Source organism: Struthio camelus, chromosome 1 (genome assembly GCF_040807025.1).
Source record: "Struthio camelus isolate bStrCam1 chromosome 1, bStrCam1.hap1, whole genome shotgun sequence".
NCBI classification, from domain to species: Eukaryota; Metazoa; Chordata; class Aves; order Struthioniformes; family Struthionidae; genus Struthio; species Struthio camelus.
The window spans coordinates 220,235,080-220,253,189 of record NC_090942.1 but is presented as its reverse complement, the minus strand read 5'-3'; the positions used below and the strand labels follow the sequence as shown (position 1 = coordinate 220,253,189).

Sequence of the window (18,110 nt, the reverse complement as noted above, 5' to 3'; positions counted from 1 at the left end):
GCAGCTGACATATCAAATGAACTTTTTAGATGAAATGTTATTTTCCATCTTAATAAACAAAAGTAAAGGGTGGAAATCAATCAAAGGTGCAAACAAGTCAGATGCATTCCTCAGTATATGACAGAGACCCCGTAGGTAGGACAGGGAACTGAATCCACAGCAAGGGCCGAGACATTTCTACGCGGTGTCAGTACATTTAAAAAAAAAAAAAAATCACAGAATCATAGAACTGGTGAGGTTGGGAGGGACCTCTGGAGATCATCTAGTCCAACCCCCCTGCTCAAGCAGGGTCACCTAGACCAGGTTGCCCAAGACCATATTCAGTTGGGTTTTGAACATCTCCAAGGATGGAGGGTCCACAACCTTTCTGGGCAACCTGTGACAGTATCCGACCACCCTCAAAGCAAGAAAGATTTTTCTTATGCTTAACTATAAGTACTTGCTTAATTCTTCCTGACTTGAAATGAACACAGACTGTTAAACTGCTCCTTAGATGCCTATCGGAAACTGCAGTTCCCTCCTAGATGTGATTCCCAGAGCAGGAAGAAGCAGGCTGAGATCAAGAGGGGAATGGCAGATTTGAATGACATCTCCTTTTCCTTGACAGTCTCATTTTTCAGTGAGCTTTTCAGGAACTGTGGCCAAGTGTCCCATTTAAGATCCTTCACAACTTGCAAGGAGCAGGTACCACCACCGAGGTATCTCTGGCAGCAAATGACTAAAGGCAGGAGCTGACCAGAGCGGCACTGCTCAGGCTGTCAGGGGCAGACACAGTCCCCGAAACAGAAAAAGAGGGGACAGGGAGCAAATGATGCCCTTTTTGGTGCTCCGGGCACCCTAGATTTGGAGGGAGAGTCCTTTGGGCATCACAGACTTCGCAGAGCAGTGCAGAGTGCTGGGAATCAAATGAACCAAATACAACTTGTGCAGCACATCCAGTTATGTTACCCTCCAAAAAAAAGCCCGAGGTGCCTGTGAGGCATCTGTGTGGCCGGGATGTGTGTGTTTGAAGAAGCACATCACAGCGAGAGCATCTTCTCGCTATAGAAATTGCCTCTGTAGCAGAAGAAAAAATGCACCAACTCGTCTATGCTATGCCTAGATGATAAATTCCTTAAAGTGGAGGCTGCCTTTACCTTTGGTGTCTGTACGGCTCCTGGCATAGCACAAGAGTGGTTCCTTGCCTATATCTATACTGTGAGTGTCTCTCTGAGGTTGCCTGAGAGACGGGCTCAGCCACTCCTGGAGGCAGCTGGGATTTAGCAAGGGTGCACACCTGGACACGGGGATCCAGAAGGGCTCCCGTATTCCCCAGATCAGGTGTAGCCCAAATACTACATTTTAACAGTTACAGCTCTGACATTGTACTACATTAAACAGTGCAGAATTACGTTTGAGAAGCATGCAGTAATTATAACTGAAGCCTAGAAACCATCTAGGGAAGAAGTGTTATCTTTGCAGATAAAATCAGTAATAAATGCTACTGCATTCATAAATAAAAAATCAGTCTAGAAACAAACACTGAATAGTGTCACAGAAAGTTCATAGCAATCTACATCTTCATGGCTCCTTCCTGCTCCGTGTGCATTCACTTGGAGGCTTTAAAGGCTTTAGAAAGTTTTCTATTTACTCAGGCTTATTTTTAATTCGGAACATAAAGCAACACAAAACTGTAAACAAGCAGGCATTGGGGTCTGGGAAACGAGAGTTTAAATTTGTCCTGGGTTTCATCTCACGTTTTACAAAACAGAGCTCAGGAGTTATAAAGTATGGCCGATATCAAAGGTTCAGAGGGAACAACACAAAATATATGGAGGGAAGAAAAAAGAAGATATGTCAGCTTGGGGGAAAAAAAAAGTAACGATGTGGAAAGCTACCCTTAATTATTAGACTCAGTTTTTGATGTGATTTTCTCTCTCGTTCTCTGACTCAGTCATATGCACGCACAGGCTGCATTTCACAACTCTGCAATGAAAGGTAAGGCTGGAGCTTGGCCCTCGTACTGCTCTCTGCCCTTCGGCAAGGGGCTAACCCACGCTGCTGTAGCTGGACGTCTCCAGCCAACACCTTTGGTGCAGGGAAGGGATCTGCATTTGCTGGGTACCAATTTGGTGCACCCCCATCTTACACCAGCATGTGAGTCAGAGAGAGGTGAATTTATGCTCTCTTTTCCCCTTTGAGAGCTCACTCCGCTTCCACCATATTTCCGGGGTCAGGACCCTGTATGTGGGGTATCACAAGCAGACCCACCTCCCCATGCATGGGCTCTCCTTATGCCCTCCGTCCCAGGTGGTTTTGAAGACACCAGGGTGCAGAAGACACTATGATCCCCAAAACTGGGGAGAGCTGTGCCCTTGGCTTAGAGAGGATGGGACCCACAGGGCACAAGCAAACTCTGCTCCAGAGGAACTGCTCAGCACCCATTAAGGCGTGAAACAATTATGGCCACGTGGAGACAAGGCAGGCAGAGGGTTTCGGACGACCCTTCTTGGAAATATAAGTGTAGGCGAATTTGACTGCGAGTTTCTTCGCAGCTGGCAGACACCCAAAATGCCTCTTTCCCTCCCTCGGTTTTGTTCAGACAGTACTGCTGCTCCAGTCCATTGCTCCAAGCCTATCAGCTGTTTTTATTTTCAAAGGCTTTGTATGGTTTTGTTTTTTGATCTAATACTGATACTGCCTGCCACACTCATTTTTCCATGGTCAGTAAGTCATCTCAAAAATTCCTCAGCACCCATTAAACTAATGGGGCTGACCTGACATGCACAGGGCTTGCAGCAATAAAAGCCAATTATGAGACAAAGAATTATTTCAGATCGGTTTCTGATTCTGGGTACCTGGAGCAGGTGACAGCCCCTGGGCAGGGCTGAGAGACTGATGAATGCAGCTTCTCAACCTCTGCTAGGAATCCCGTGCCGGAAAGCAGTACGGGGAAATGCTTTTTGACCTAATGAAAAAGCTCTTGAATTTCATGTTTCTTCCTCCTCTCCGAGCTCAAATCCCAGCTCTCAGTGTTTGTGCTGAACTTCAACACAGAGGGTCTGAAGCCCCAGTCCCAGCAAGCCCCATGGGACTTTTGCCAGAAAAGGGCAGGATTCTCCCCAGTGGGCCCAGTCCTCCAGCTCAACAGTTATCCTCAGAAGAGAGCAGTGGGACACCTTTGCTCGGAGTGCCTGCTGGGGAGAAGTCAAGAAGGACTGCAGTATTTGGTTGTTGATCATCTCTGAAAGCTGAGCATAAATTTGCTTTCCTGCTGGTTGATGTTTTTATTATTTGCTGCAGATAAGAGAATTCTTTGCCTGTAAACCTGGCCGCTCCCACAAACGGCCACATCCTCTGAAAATTAATCTCAGTTCTGGGATTAAAAAAAGCTACTGTTAGAGGGACTCCCCTACCATGAATCTCCTGGGGGTCTCTCCTGGGATGGCAGCGCAGGTCCTGCTAAGTGCTAGCAAACAGAAGGCCGTCAGATCTTTTGGATTCTTCGAGCCCTCTACCAGCTCTCCAATATGTCCAGAGCCATAATAAAATGCTTAAATTCTAAAATCTTAAAAATTCCTAAATTCTAAGATTCTAAACTCTGAAGGAAATGCTGATCCACCATTGCAGTCTGCAGATGTTTTACTGCATGCATTAGACCCCTGAAACCAGAAGTTTGACTTTCTAATCATGTAGATACCTTAAGACTTTTTCCCTTGCTTTCTGGTTCCTCAAGCCCTCTGTAACCCTGCTTCAGTCCTTTCTCTGCACCCAGGTGAGGTAGAAATTTGCTTTTGTTTTTCAGGACAGTGACCATCACAGCAGTGCCGTGTTGATTCTTGTCCTGCAATACTTCTGATAGCACAGCGTGGTAGCAGGAGCCGAATACAGTAAGAAGAGTAAGGCACTGAGGAATGGCAGGGGCTGATCTGCATGTGGTATAAATGAAATGATGACAAATGACACTATTTGAAGGTCTGTCTCCAAATATCTCAACAGTCTTCACAGCAATCCTGAGATGGATGGGATTCATCTCAGCATAGCTTTAGGAGGCTGCAAGGTGGATGCCTCAGCTAACTAGCTACGCTTCCCTGTAGAGTCAAGGGAAAGAAACTGGCACTTTTGGAGCGCAATTGATCCACCTCAGTTCACACATCTATTTAAGCATGAGAAAAGATGCTTCTCAGATAGCCTTATCTCTCTTCACAGATTTAAAAAGGACTGGTGGGTGATGGGCTTTCATGGAGAGCCCTAGCCCTGAAACTCCCCATCTGGATTGGGACAGGTAGTCCCTACCACACAGTCCTATTTGCAAAGGCTGCATGGATTTAATTAGAGATGATCCTAATTCCCAACAGCGAATCCAGACTTTCAGTATAATCTGAATTTGGACCTGTACATAAAGAAGGACAATGACAACTAGTGACTATCCAACAGGATTCAACTCAGAAAAGGTAACTTCTATTCCAGGTTCTGCCTAGACGGCCTCGGGGGCCTCCAGGCCTGTCTCAATGCCTCCTTCTCCTCATCTACCAACAGGGAATCACAGTACTCCCACAGTGATTGGAGGCCAGCTGCAAAACAGAGCCAAAAGCCAGAGAATCAACCCGGGTTACCTGGCAGATGTGTTTTTTGCTTTGAGGTAAACGTCTTATGAATAGAGTGGGGCTGAGTGAGCTGAGCGACGGAGATTAGAGAGCTTCCACCCAACGCCAGGCTGTTGGAGGGCCAAGCTGTTGGACTGTGCAGTGCACAGATTACAACCACCACTACACATCTTGCTGCCAATGGCACAGCCTGTCCAAACCGTTTCAGCCCAAACCCTGCCATTCCCTCTCCAGAATGACAGAGGAACTCACATCAAGGAGAGGTCAGTAGAGATCAGAAGAGACAGCAATAGTCTTTCCACCTTTCTTTCTTCCAGGAAGAAAAATCCTGGTTGTTAGTGGCTTTCTGCTCTTCAGTAGATTCATTATCACCTGAACTAGCTCATCTCCAAAGGAAAAGAGGGGAAAAAAAGGCAGCAGGCACTTAACTGCTCTCAAGCTGCTCCTTTGTGCCAAGACCACTCCATCTCCAGTGTTGTTTACACTGAAATAAAAGCCGAACAGTGTCAGATCTTAAAATAACTTGCTGTTTGCAGCTCAGGAAAACCAGGGTCAAGGAAGTTTGAAACAAATTTAAAGAGGCAGTATAACTAAGGGATGAACTGGGATTCACAGATAAGGAGACATCTGCATGCCTCTGTAGTTTACCTAAGCGCCTAAGCCTAAGTAAGCTGGGGTCACTGGGACTCTCCCATCAATTCCAGCGCAGGCTAGGGCAGGCATAGATCTGAACTGTAGCAGCTACATTTGTCCCACCAGAGCAAATCTGCGAATATGCTTGAGATGTGCAACCAGTGGACCTAGATCTGAAATACAGTGTTTTAAAAGAAGGAGCTCCATGACCCTGAGTGCAGAAATTATTGACAGGAACACAGAGGAAAAGGCTACATCTTTACAGGCCTAAGGGTGCTGGGCCAGAGGAGAAGCTCAAGGCTCGGGAACTCTCCGCCCTGTCTCTGCAATTCCACATTGCCCCCGCTAAGATCCCCATGATATTGCCTTCCCTGCTCTGGCCACCCTCAAGTCCCAAATAGGGTAGATGACATGAGGGAAGGTTAATGAGCCATGGGTAGGTGGGATGTACAGAGGGAAAAAAACCAGACCTGCCCCATTCACCCTGCAGGTCGAGCTCAATTCAGTCATAACCTTGCTGGGAGAAAGGCTGGCCTCCAAGTGAGCTGATTTCAAGTAATACCCATACCAGCTGTTAAAGATGAAGTCAAGGCCTATTGACACGAGTGCTAAGAGTGGAAGAGTCAAGTTCTGGCCCAACTTGAGGGACCAGAGCTCTGCAGGAGGTGTCTGGCTGCCTCCTCAGCTGCCCTTAGGTGGCAGTGCTGGCTGGAAATACCGAAATGCAGAGCATCAGTGACACAGGTGCTTGGAGGGACACAAGGGGACCCCATGCACATCCCTCCCTGCCCAGAAAATCTGTCCCCATTACTCAGCCCTTCCACACCACTTGCATGCTCCCCAACACGGTCACGGCTTGCAATTAGACGAGGGCACTATGTCACTGGCGCTAGCATGAAAGGAAGCAGGCGTGTGCCAGGCACAATAACAAGGAAGTACCTGGACCTTGCTGCGGTCATTAGTATTTCCCCTACACTTCAGTTCAGCCTGGCAACATGAGACACGGCAGCAGCAGGAATGCGAGGGCTCTCCCAGGGCTGTTTCCTTGTGTAGTCTCTCCAGAGCTCTGCTCTTGAATGCAGGGATGATGAGCCTGGGTGACTCAAAGGTGTTTGTGGGAGGTGGTGTATGGCATGCAAATGCCTCCCTCTGCACAGATGGCAGACCAGCCCTCTCCTCTGGTCACTTGATCTCCATCACTCACCTCCTCCAGGCACCCTGCCCCCTTTTTCTCTAGTCCTGCCACCTGCAGTCTCTTCCCAGAGCTCCCATCCTCTGATGGAGCTCCTTGGGCAGCTCCCAGCCTCTGAAGGAATCTTCAGAGGTAGCTTTGCTCTGTTTTTTCTCCAGCTCATCTGTAGGTCCCTTTGCTGGCATGCAGCCCAAAGCTCCCCACGCGAGATGCTGTACAAGCACTCGTGCAAACTCAGCCTCAGGGAACTGACAGTGCAGAAGACACGGTTAGCCTGATACGGGCACAAACACATTTTGAGGGAGAAGAGAGGAGGGAATAACAGCAGCAAAATGAGATCTGTGGCACGGGCTAGCAAGCTGTCTGGGTAAGTGGGTGGCATGGGAGACATGCATGGGCTGGGTAGCGGTGAGCCAGTGACCCATAGCCCAGGCAGGTCAGATGGGTACTAAAGTGATAAATCTGTTCTGATGGGCTGGAAAGGGGTAACCAGTGGCGGGGGCTGGGGAGGCTGGGCAGTATTACACTAAAGATCTCAGCAGTACAGAGTTTGGGAATGGGTCCTAGGAGCCACTGATGTGACGAGCTCTGCTGGATGGAAATTAACTACCTCCCAAGCTGGAGAAACCCCTGTCAGCAGAGCGAGGACACGTCTGTCACAGGCGTTTCAGCCTGGATCTCTTGCTGACTAATGGAAAAATGTGAAAGACGGCACCTGGGAGCTCCCTAGGAGAGGGAACAGCTGAACACAGTCATCAGAGTGTCCATGTGTGCTGAGAGTCGCTGACATCTGAGGGCTAATCCAGCAAACCGCTGGTGTGAGTGACTTGGCTGACTTGAAGGAAGAAGGAGATTCCCCTCTTCTCTGGCCAGCTGGGAAATCATCAGCCCTGCAACCTTCCTCTTGCTGCCAGCGGTGCTGCTGGAAAGACACTCAGGTCTCTATCAAACATTAATGCTCATCCCTGCCTGACTTGCGAGATAACGGTAAAAGCACTGGGAGTGTGGGTGATTGATTTGACCCATGATTCAAAATGTCAGCACTAAGCTGCGGAGATGGAGCAACAGGTAAGCGACTTTGCAGGAAGCCTGGAGTGAGCCTCCAGCACGAGCCGGCCGGCGAGGTGCTCCTGCACCAACCATGTCCTTTCACTCCTCTTCTGCCCAAGCTGCCGCCTTCCAGCCTAGGCGGCTTCTAGTCCACAGCCCTGAAATCAGCTATGCAACATGATCAAGAAATAAAAGCGTGAACTGAAAAAGATCACAACAATGTGCTTCTGGTTGGAGACGAACGTGCTTACACTGGGTGGGAGAGGCCACCGCTGCCAAATTCAACCCATCAGGCCAAGAGCTGCATCTTATCACTTTTCACATGCCCCGCTGGTCCTCTCCAAGGAATAGGAGCCTTCAGCTTGGAGTAAGGACATTTATGCTTCCTTTACCATATTATTCAGTTTTGATTTTCACTGCTGCCCAAAAGGGCCAGCTGAGATCAGGAGACTGTTTACTAGCACAAATCCATAGTAAGAGTGTTGGCAATCGAGTCGTGGAAAACCTGCACCCCATGAAGGAGCTGGTCCAAAGAGATGGGAATAGAAAGAGCTGCAGGGAGGTACTGGAGGTCACACAGTAAATCCAGGCAGCGCTATGAAAGATACCTACATCTCCTAAATAAGTAACCTGTGCACAAGACCGCTCCAAGAACATGCTCCTATATTCACTTGCCAGAAGCGATGCATACTTTTCCAAGAGAAATTAAATTCTACACTGCCATAGCTTCATCTCTAAGTTTATGTGAAATATAACGTGGCTGAGTTTTTGCTGAAGCCTGTCTTGAAAGCAGAAAGGGTTAATGGCCCATGAAATATGTTTAGCAGGATTTTTTTTCTCCAACAAAGCATATGAGAAAATAAAGTTCACAGCTGAGACCTGGCTGCCTGCCCACTAGGGCAGGGAAAATACAGATGGTTAAAAATATAACAAAATAATCACAAGCTTGTATTTCTTCAGCAGTCCATGCTAAGGGGCCCTGGGAACCCTCGGAGCATGTAGCAATAAGCAATGTTCACACAAACTAGGGTGACTGGCCATCACAAAGCAACACCAGCACTGACAAGAGGCCAATGGCAAGAAGGGGCCACCACCCAGTGGACACCAAAGACGACGCCTTTCTCCAGGCCACACCTTACATGTATGTGGGTTTATTATCACACACATGTACACGTGCACACACCTACCTACCGTTAGTCCAGAAAGGGGGCAAAGTGAGCCCAATTCCCACCCTGGATTAGGCCCCAATCCTGAGCTGATAAGAGCGGGCAAATCTCGGTGGGTTTTTGCCTTTTGCCGCATTCTTGGCCATCGGCTGGAGAAAGCACCACGGTTTGGATTAAAGAGAGCGTTGTAGGATTGGCTTCCCTCCACTCTTGCAGACAGAGTCTCTGGCAAATATTCTCATGTCAACAAGGCCTGTATTGTGTTTGAACTGATTGAAGCGCAACCAGTGCAAATTGCAAGCGTGTGTAGACAAGCTGACTGTAAAATCAGTGCTGTGCAGTCTGGGCTTTTGCGGGTGAAGCCAGAAGCAAGTCTGCCTTCCTTGAGTCCTGTCAACTTACCCAAACCTACAGAGGAGATGAGATTCTGCAAGGCTCCTTTTTATCAAAACGTTAATTAGTTATCAAAGTAAATAGGTGTTAGCAGAAACAAAGAGCTTTACAGCAGTCTGAGTAAACGGCTTAGAGTGAACTTAATTTCCCCTTTCTGGGTAAATGTGATCTCCCTGCTTCATTGTCCTCTAATTATCTTTAAGTTGGGGCACCGAATGAAGCTCCAGTGACTCTGGTGGGTGACTGCTCATTGGCAGTGCTGGGGTAGCCAATGCTACCTGTGACTTCACTTAAATTTGTCTCCCGGAGATTGAAATGAGGTTCTTCAGATGGACAAGATGCGTAACTCTGTCAAGGACCAACGATTATAGCAATCCGGCTAAATGTAGCAATGTGCTGAACTACCCTAAACTCCATCCGATCTCTCAATCCTTAGAGTCTTCCAGTCTAGACAGGACATCTATGTCTAATGTAAAAGACAAGCCTCATGCAACAGAAAATTTACAATCTCCTACTGAGCTGCAAATACACCACAGAAAAAAGCATCAAAGGGCACAAACCTGTTTTGCTTTTCCTTTGCAGGCCACCTTCGAAAGCTGAGCCTAAGCGACATTCATGCAGTATTTTGCTGGCTGCCTGGGTGGAGGGTTTGCTGCCACGCAGGGCAGTTTTTATTACATTGTGATGTGTGTAGCCACTTTCAGTTTGTCTGTTTTCTTGCTAGTTGTACTAGAAAGCAATTGAAACCCTTTGTTTTCTTCTCCTGTCAAGGGGAGCTGGTGAAACTTGCACAACAAGCAAATGCTACAGTCACTCTTTTCAGCCTAGGGAGCTTCTGCTCCGAGTACTTTCCCACCGATTATGGTCAAGACCTTTGACAGCACGCACAAGTTAATGGCTGGGCCACTTCCTCTGATCTCACATAACATTAAGGTAGTGGAGATCTGGATCTGCCCTTGTGTTGTAGGGACCGGTGACATGACCGAGGCCAAGAAGATGTCACACTTGAACAGGTCACTCACTGCCTGCCACCTAGGCTATAGTAAACACCTCTGTGCCTTCTTAGCTGGCCCCAAATGAGAAGAAGTATGCTTCAGTACAAAGTACAATGAAAGCAAGTGCATTTTTACCCCACAACCCGTAGGTTAAAGGCAAACTCACGCTCAGTTGCTGTGGCTCAGCTGACATGGGATAACCCATGAAGCAGCAGGTAATCCATCATGTGATCACAGCTTTAGTAGATGTCTTTGCTGGTGCTGTAGCACTTTCCCAGCTGGGATGCTAACGATCCAGCCAGGTACACCCTGGCTTTGGATCCAGACCCCAGCTACACTTTCAGGTCAGCATAATACAGTCACGCACCCTAGTTCCCTTGGAACAAGAACAACCAGAAAAATGTGCACAGTAGCTTCCCCGGTAGTTTCTGATCTCGTTCCGCCACGCTGACTGTCTGCTGGGAGAGCGAGGTTAGTTAATTAATTGCTACAATTAGCACGGAGAGCTATGATGGTTACCTCTTCCTCCCCTTTTTGGAGCATCTAAATTACTGACTCATCTATACAGAAACTTCAAATTCTCCAAGTCACAGACTGTACAGTACCAAGCACAGAAGGGCTTGAGGAAGAGGGGGCAAAGGTTTAAGACAGAAATGCCAGAAGGCCTAGGCTCTCTTTCTACCTGGGAACTGCCTTGTTCTCTGCAAATCCCTTATCATCCCCTGCCCATCAAGCCACAACTGCGAGGAGCTGGTGGGCGGGGGGGGGGGGGGGGGGGGAGTGTGGTAGTTACAGGACTGCTAACATTGCTGTGACTGTTTCTATTCTCACTAGAGCTGACCCATCAGGAAGGATGTTATGGGATTACGTATGCTAAGACGCGCAAGACTCCTACTACCCATCACGCTGCAACGAACCTGCAAATTCTTCACACAGCTTCGGGTCATGGGTCCTTCCTAAACCAACACAAACACTTTGGAAGATGGATTGGAAGATGGATGGGAGCTCAGAACGCAGATCGGGGCCATCTCAGGTGTACTACAGTGGTCCCATGTGCTGCCCCTACTTAGCTGTGATGCTGAAGAAAAGATGCCTTCCAGAGGTGACTGTGGAGTTACCGTTTTGCCGAGCACCAAAGTGAAACACTAGCCCTGAATAATTGATGGATACTCTCTGATCTCTTTCTCTAGCATCTGGATGCATCTGCTGTGTTTACTGTTGCAGACCATTGCAGGCCTTTTCTCAGCTGACTTAGAAAATCGTGCTTTGGCAGCCGGGTACTGTTTCAAGAGGGTACTTTCCCTACAGCGTTAACGAGCTGTGATTTTGTTACAAACAGGGATTTTTGTTCCTCTTTTGCTGATGTCATTCCACGATCCTACAGGGAATAGAGTTTGGATCTCGGCAGCCTAACAAAATCCTATGTTCCCTTTGGGACAAATATACTTGTAAGCGTGAGACTGTTTTTCCTTGTGATGCCCTGGCTTATATTTCACTTAAGTCCAGTATTGATCCTATTTTCTCTGGGCTGGGAGCTCGTTTTACTAAATTGGAAGAAAAAGTTCCACCAGCTGAATGCAAGCAAAATGAAAAGTCCTGCAACAAAACAGCTCTTAAAAAGGTGTCTGCAGTTTAGCTGACCCTTGATAACGGCGGTACCGACATCGGAACTGGATGTAATTTATTTAGCCTGACCTTTCTCTGCAAGATTATGTTCGCAGCATTATCAAGGATTCTTTATACCACTCGTACAGTCATTGCCAAGGTGACGTCCTGTTTAATGCGTCAATCGCTGAAGATTGGATTCGTGCTATTGTGATGCTTTGTTTGCTGTCCTGCCTGACAATCTTTTGGCAGGGTTTCAGCTTGTGCAGATTGCAGCTGCTCTGCTGTTGACCAAAACAAATTAAAGTTGGACATTACTACTGGGAGGTTTATGTAGACGGCATCTGTGAGTCTCCCCTACATAGGAGTGGGGTCTCCTTCCTTTAGGTGCTTTACAAGAAAATGGACTTGTTTGTGGGAAGACCTTCTGGGGATGATATGGGAGAAAAATAACAAAAAGGAGAGGGGAGAAGGGGGAAATTCTGTAAGTTGAAAGGATAAACGCAACAAATATTGTTTAAAAGAAAAAAACTTTCAGCTTGCCACTAACCCTATCGTTTAGCCACATCAGCAGAAGCCAGGCACTATGGATTGTGAAGGGAACCATGCCTCCTCTTCTATTTAGCTGGTTTTACAGCTCCGGCTGCCAGACAAACTCCTCAAACCCAACATTCACTACTATTATTACAGGAAAGCCCTGCAGCTGCACTGCATGGCTATGGACTAGATAGAGCCAGGAGTCCCACAGCGGATGTCAATGGTGACAGGACTGGCAGTCAACCACAGTGCTGCATTCCTGCCCCTGCTGCTCTCAGCCCCAACCCATTCCAGCTGAGACCTAGGTGGCCCTTCAAGGTGCCCCTGTCTCAGCCTGAACAGCTCTGGGGAGCCTTTGCTGAGCTGTAGATGCCACCTAGTGACATCACGTCCAAGGAACATCCTTCTTCACTTGGAGAGGGGTGGGCAATGCATGTCCCTCTGCCATGCCAAGGAACCAGAAGCAGCTTGTTGTGACTCAACGCAGCAGCTTACCAAAGCACAGCAGGGTGTTGATGATGGAGGACTACCAGTGAAACAGTTCATATCAACTCTCCTGCTGTGCAAAATCATCCCTCTCAGCAGTTTCTCAGAGGGTCCCACGAGCAGATATGGCTGCGGGTGGGGAGGAAGAAGTATATCCTTTACTCAAGAGGCTGCTGGCAGGGGACACAACTGCAGCAGGAGTGAAGGACTTGGTTCCAGGAATACTTCTTCTCTCCACCCTACCCGAGAGATTGACACTGCTGAAAGAAGGGGATTTTCATTGCTAATTCTCACAGCTCTTGAGGGGACTTCCATGGTGAGGACAAAGGCTGCAGTTTAAAAAAAAAAAAAAACCTACCAACTAATTTTAAGAGACTCAGAGGCTTATAGTTATGGAAAAATATGAATTAGGTGGCTTGCAGGGTCAAAGCCTGCTCGTCTTTGGATGACAAAGGTAGGAACTTCTCCTGAAGGCTTCCCTTTTGTTCTTCCACAGACTGCTCCAGAATCATACCAGGTTGCAGCCCCCCTCCCTCATGTCTGATCTGACAGAAGAGTTGGACCCCCCCTGAAGGAAGAATAACATAGGAGATGCTGTTGACTGTGGCCACAGCTTTCATGGTACCTGTGTTCTCCTCAGACTGGTTGAAGCCACAGATCTGGCAGATGCTGCGAACCCACTTATTCATGTCATCCTCCGTCTCGGCCACCAGGTAGAAGGTCCTGTCGCTTGTCTTGATGTCGAAGATATAGCTGTCTTGCAGCTCCTTCTTGTTGAAGGTCAGTCCTGCATCCACTTGCTCGCAGAAATTGAGGTTGATCACGCGCAAGGGTTTCTTAGAGTGGTCATTTTTGTAGTATTCCAGAACATCAGGGTCGCCACTCATTCGACCGCTGCGCAGGACAAACCAGCGTTTCTTCCATGCCTGAAACCAAGAAGAACAAGAGCATGAACACCAGGGGCTACACCTGGCCCATCTCAGTGCCTCCCATAGCTCAAGTCACGCAGGGTCGAGAAACCACTATCACACACATGGTGACAGAGATAAACACAACTATTCCCTGTCTTGGGAAGGTCTACGACACTGCTTGGTACATCATAGTAAGAGGTGCACAGACCCAGATCAGTTTAGGAGTTCAGTACTCAAATCCCACTGGTTATCCAGGAGAGTCAAGTACCAAAATACTATTACGGCCTAAGGTTCATATGACTTCAAGAAGGGCTAGTCCTAAGGCTGGAGCCTAGAGTGACCTTGTCCCCACGACAAAGCTCAGCTGCACCTCTCATGACCTGAATACCCTTTGTTCCTTGACGTGAGATAATTTGTGGAAAGGAATTACCGGCAATAGCTACACTGAAATGTATTCCAGCAACTCACAGGAACCTAGGCTCTTTGGACACAGCGTCCTAGGTATCCTGCCCTTCAGAGAAACCCCTGAGAGCACTATAATGAGCGTTTATAGACACAGAGCATGTCGATCCCATCTCTGTTTAAATGCCAGTATAGAAAGGCTAACAAAGCCAATGGGAAACTGTCTTGATTTTTTAAATATCAGGAATAATGCCAGGAAGACCCGTGGAGAATCCAAACTTCATTTGTTTTCAGTATCTTCTGCTCACTGGTATGTAGGAAATTTCTTAGCAAAGAAAAGGTTATTGATTCTTAAGAGCTCTGCTGGCCGGCAGCCCTCCAGCCCTGTTTCACTAGGCAAAACCACCCCTGTCGAGGCTGCCCCTGAGAATGGTCTCAGCGCTTTATGCTGTTTTAAGTATACTGGAAAATAAATGTCACTCGCAATCCCCGGCTGCTCCCTGCACCAGTGTTTAGCTGTCTCCCCTCTTCTCCTCCCCTGTGTGAACACCTGCTTTGCATGGAGGAAGGAGCTGGCTGAGCGCAACCGCGTGGATAGCTGTTTTGTACATTGACTCTCCTCTGCCAAGAAGCACATGTGTTTGTGGAAAACGCCTTGGCCCAGCTGTTGATGGGGGAGAGCAAGAATTAATCTGTGACCTGAGCTGAAGTTTTCATCAGCGTAAAACAAATTAGTCTTTTGAGGTTGTGACGCGATCCCTAAGGCAAGCCAGCTCAGGAGATACCTTCTCGGTTGGTCCAGCAGCTAAGTCAACATGGGGGTTTGAGCTGGGCCTTTGCAAGAAGGGTGACACAGAGGTTCGGTGCCCCAACAGGAAAAATGAGGCGCACTATGTGGATACCCTGAGTCGAGTGAAAGAGCCCCTTTCACAACTTACAACCTATATGGAGAACTGTGTGCATCTAAGGGATATCCATCTTGCAGGCTGGAGCGTACCCAGCTGGGAAGCTTTCGTGGCTGGCTCTGCACAATTACCAGACTCCCTGTGCCTGGGGGAGGGATTCACAGGGCGAGGAAATTTCCCCTTACAAAGAGCTGATCTCAGCTCCCACGGTGGGAGAAAGGCAGGGATTCATCTAAGTGTAGCTTTTAAAAAAATTGTTCCCTGCTGGAGGTGGGGGAGAGAGGCAAGTGCTTCTCAGCATCGGTTCAAAACCTGGCCCTTTTCAGGATCAGGAGAGGCTGGAGGTAAGGATTTATGGCAAAGAGGGTCTCCAGATGCAAAGTTTGGTATACTGGCTCGCTTTGGTAGCTTGTTAGGATCTCATTAACCATATGGACCTTGGTCTGAAACATCTGCTTGTGTTGCACCAAGCAAGTGGAGCATTGCAGCCAGGGACATGCACGTCAGGGGAGAGCTCCTGGCCAGCACTCATGGGGACGTTACAGGGACACACGCCATGCCCTGGTCACCCAACTTGGTCTGGCGGGCCTGAAGCAAGGAAGAACACCCCGCAGGCTCCCTGATCTCCACCCTATGTTGCAAAAAACTTCTTGATGGTCTCCCCATCCGCTTCTCTGCTCTGAACAGGAGCAGGGACAGAACATCAGGGCTTCTAACCAAACTGCTTCCCACATGTCCCAGCGTTTGCAGCTCAGCCCTGGACTCCTTGTCACCTTGAGCTAGCCGTGTTGCCATGTTTGTGGACACTTGCCCTGAACCATTTCTCTGGTCCTTGCTGTGATGTCATGTCTGCCGATGGGAGCTCCCCTTCCATGGCCTCATGGCTTGGATGAAAGCCAAAGAGGGCCCCTGTCTAATTTGAACTGGGGGCTGTGCTTTGACCTCCTTCTGTGGCTTCTCATCTCTTGCCACTTTCACTAAACCCATTTCTGCCAACCATGCATGAAGGAGAATGACTGTGTTTGCGACAGAAAAAAAACTTGGTGTTGAACTCGCGGCACACTGAGAGCGTGGCATGCAGTGATAACGGGTCTGCTGGAGACAGCACTACGCTCCGGTGCCAAGCAAAGTAGAGCAGGTTTTGTTTTATTCCTGAGGCTCACATGGGGCTTTTCTTGGGGGGGAGGAGTTGTTGTTGAACAGAATGTCAGTTTTATCTATTAAAAACTGCAGAGAGTGAAAACAAACTCACCAAAAATATTTATAATGGAAAATGAGAGGCCCATGAACAATATGGGCTGGATACGGCCCACAGAGATGACTAGGATGACGTGAAGTCTTACAGACACTTCTGAATTACATGACGCAGACCTTGGTTTGCACCAAGGATATAACAGGAAGGGATACAATCCCCACCATCCTGCCCTGCCTGTGGACAGATGTTTGTTTTATGAGATTTGCCTTAAAAAAAAAAAAAAAGCATCAGCTTTTGGGTCATGTGATTATGAGAGGCTGGGTCATGAGAAAGCATATGACTTCTATAACGAGGAAGAGCTGACAGCCACAAACATCTTTAATAACGTGAGAGAGCCAGCAAGGCAGACTGCGTGCTGGGGACCTCCGCGACACCAGCCAGGAGGGGATGATGGGTCCTAGGAGGCTTCCCTGAAGTCTGGCTGATGCTGAGCTCCCATATTGTTGGTGATGGGGCATGTGCTAGATCTCAGCAACCTAATCACATTAGGATCCCTGGGCTGCCAGGACAGTCCTGCTACAACAGGAGAAACTTGGAGAGGTAAAATCAATCCAGCCTCGTGTTTGCTTTGGCAGCTGGAGTGTTATCTCAGCCAAATTAAACGGTGGCCGTGAACCTCCACGTGTAAGCGCATATTCCTAACAAAGATGTACCCCTCACAATGGACTGACATCAGCTCGCATATATCAGCACTGCCCTGATAGACCAGCTGGGCTTGGTTGCACCCAAGAAGGTTTTGTCCATGCTATGTGCACACTGGAAGCAATTTACAGGAGCGTCTTTGCCTTGTATTTGTGGGGATGCACCGTGCAAAATGACAGCAAATAGCTCTAATAAGAGTGCAATCCCATCTTGCAGAGGATGTGGGATGAGTTTGTTGTGCATTGCACTGGGAAATGCCTCTGCATCTGCTGGTGCATCCAGAGTCAGACGTTCTGTTTTGGACATACACTCTCCTGTAATTTGGACATTCTGTTTTGGACATACACTCTTCCTCCATTATCAGTGGTCCAAAGCTCGGTACTTATGAGTCCATCCAACACAGACAGCAATGCAGTCTCGTAAGTGTCCTCACCCCATACCATTGCCTTGCTTTTGGATGGTCCATCACAGTATTCAGACCAGCTTTTGGAGAACCTGGTGGCTGAAATAAGGAAAAGAAATCTCCACAATTGTATCTCTGAACAATCCGACTTGCACTGTACTTCTCAAAGGCTTAAAAATAGCCTTTGTTTGTGTCTCTGAGATTTGTAACCTAATTAGCTTTGTGCTAATTCTCAAACTGGCGGCTGGTGCCAGGAAATCAAGTTCAGTGTAATCTTCCAAATGCAGTGGAGCAGCAAATCGTTTAGCAAGACAACGTCCAAGGCTGGCTTTCAGCTTTCAGTTTCATCAGGAAAGCGACCACTAACTTCTCTTTGAAAAGACTGCTCTTAGACAAAAAAAAAAAAAAAAAAAAGCACGCTACAGACACTACAGAGCTGCATCCATCAGAGAGGAAAAAAACAATTTAACCAGGCAAGAGTAATAAGTTACTAGTCCATCTCCTGAAGCTGGACCAGCCAAATCATTGGAAACAAACTCGTGAACATTTATTCTTGCTCCAGGTCTAAAATATCCCATTAGCTTCCTCCTACTCATGCTAAACCACTTCTTTGAAGCCACTCTGCATCCATGGACTAAGAAACATGTATACATTAATGACAGATCTGGAAGAGGATCAAATTGTGGAACCACGTTCACTACCATGTGAATGAAAACACATTCAGCGCTGGTTCTTGTTACTTGGCTTGCTGCTTTTCAGCCTTCAGGAGTCAAGCCTTCAAGCACTTCTTCATGGCTAAGAAGTTGCATTAAAAAAAAAAAAAAAACAGTAACTAGACTCCAGAATCTAGGGCCTTCAGGGAAAAAACAGGATGAAATACTGCCAGAGAGGCCAACAATGCTACCACTGCTTCCTCTTTTATCACTGATACAAGACCCACAGCTTCTCT

The 18,110-nt window shown here is 47.8% G+C and overlaps 1 protein-coding gene across 1 annotated transcript in view; it reads right to left on the bottom strand.

The window, feature by feature from the left end:
• GAB2 (GRB2 associated binding protein 2) overlaps positions 1 to 18,110 on the bottom strand; it is a 123,334-nt gene that overhangs the window by 39,389 nt on the left and 65,835 nt on the right. Inside the window, exon 2 of the mRNA XM_068930654.1 lies at positions 13,269 to 13,569. Within this exon, the coding sequence (XP_068786755.1) occupies positions 13,269 to 13,569 (301 nt within the window). The remainder of the gene's footprint in view (positions 1 to 13,268; positions 13,570 to 18,110) is intronic.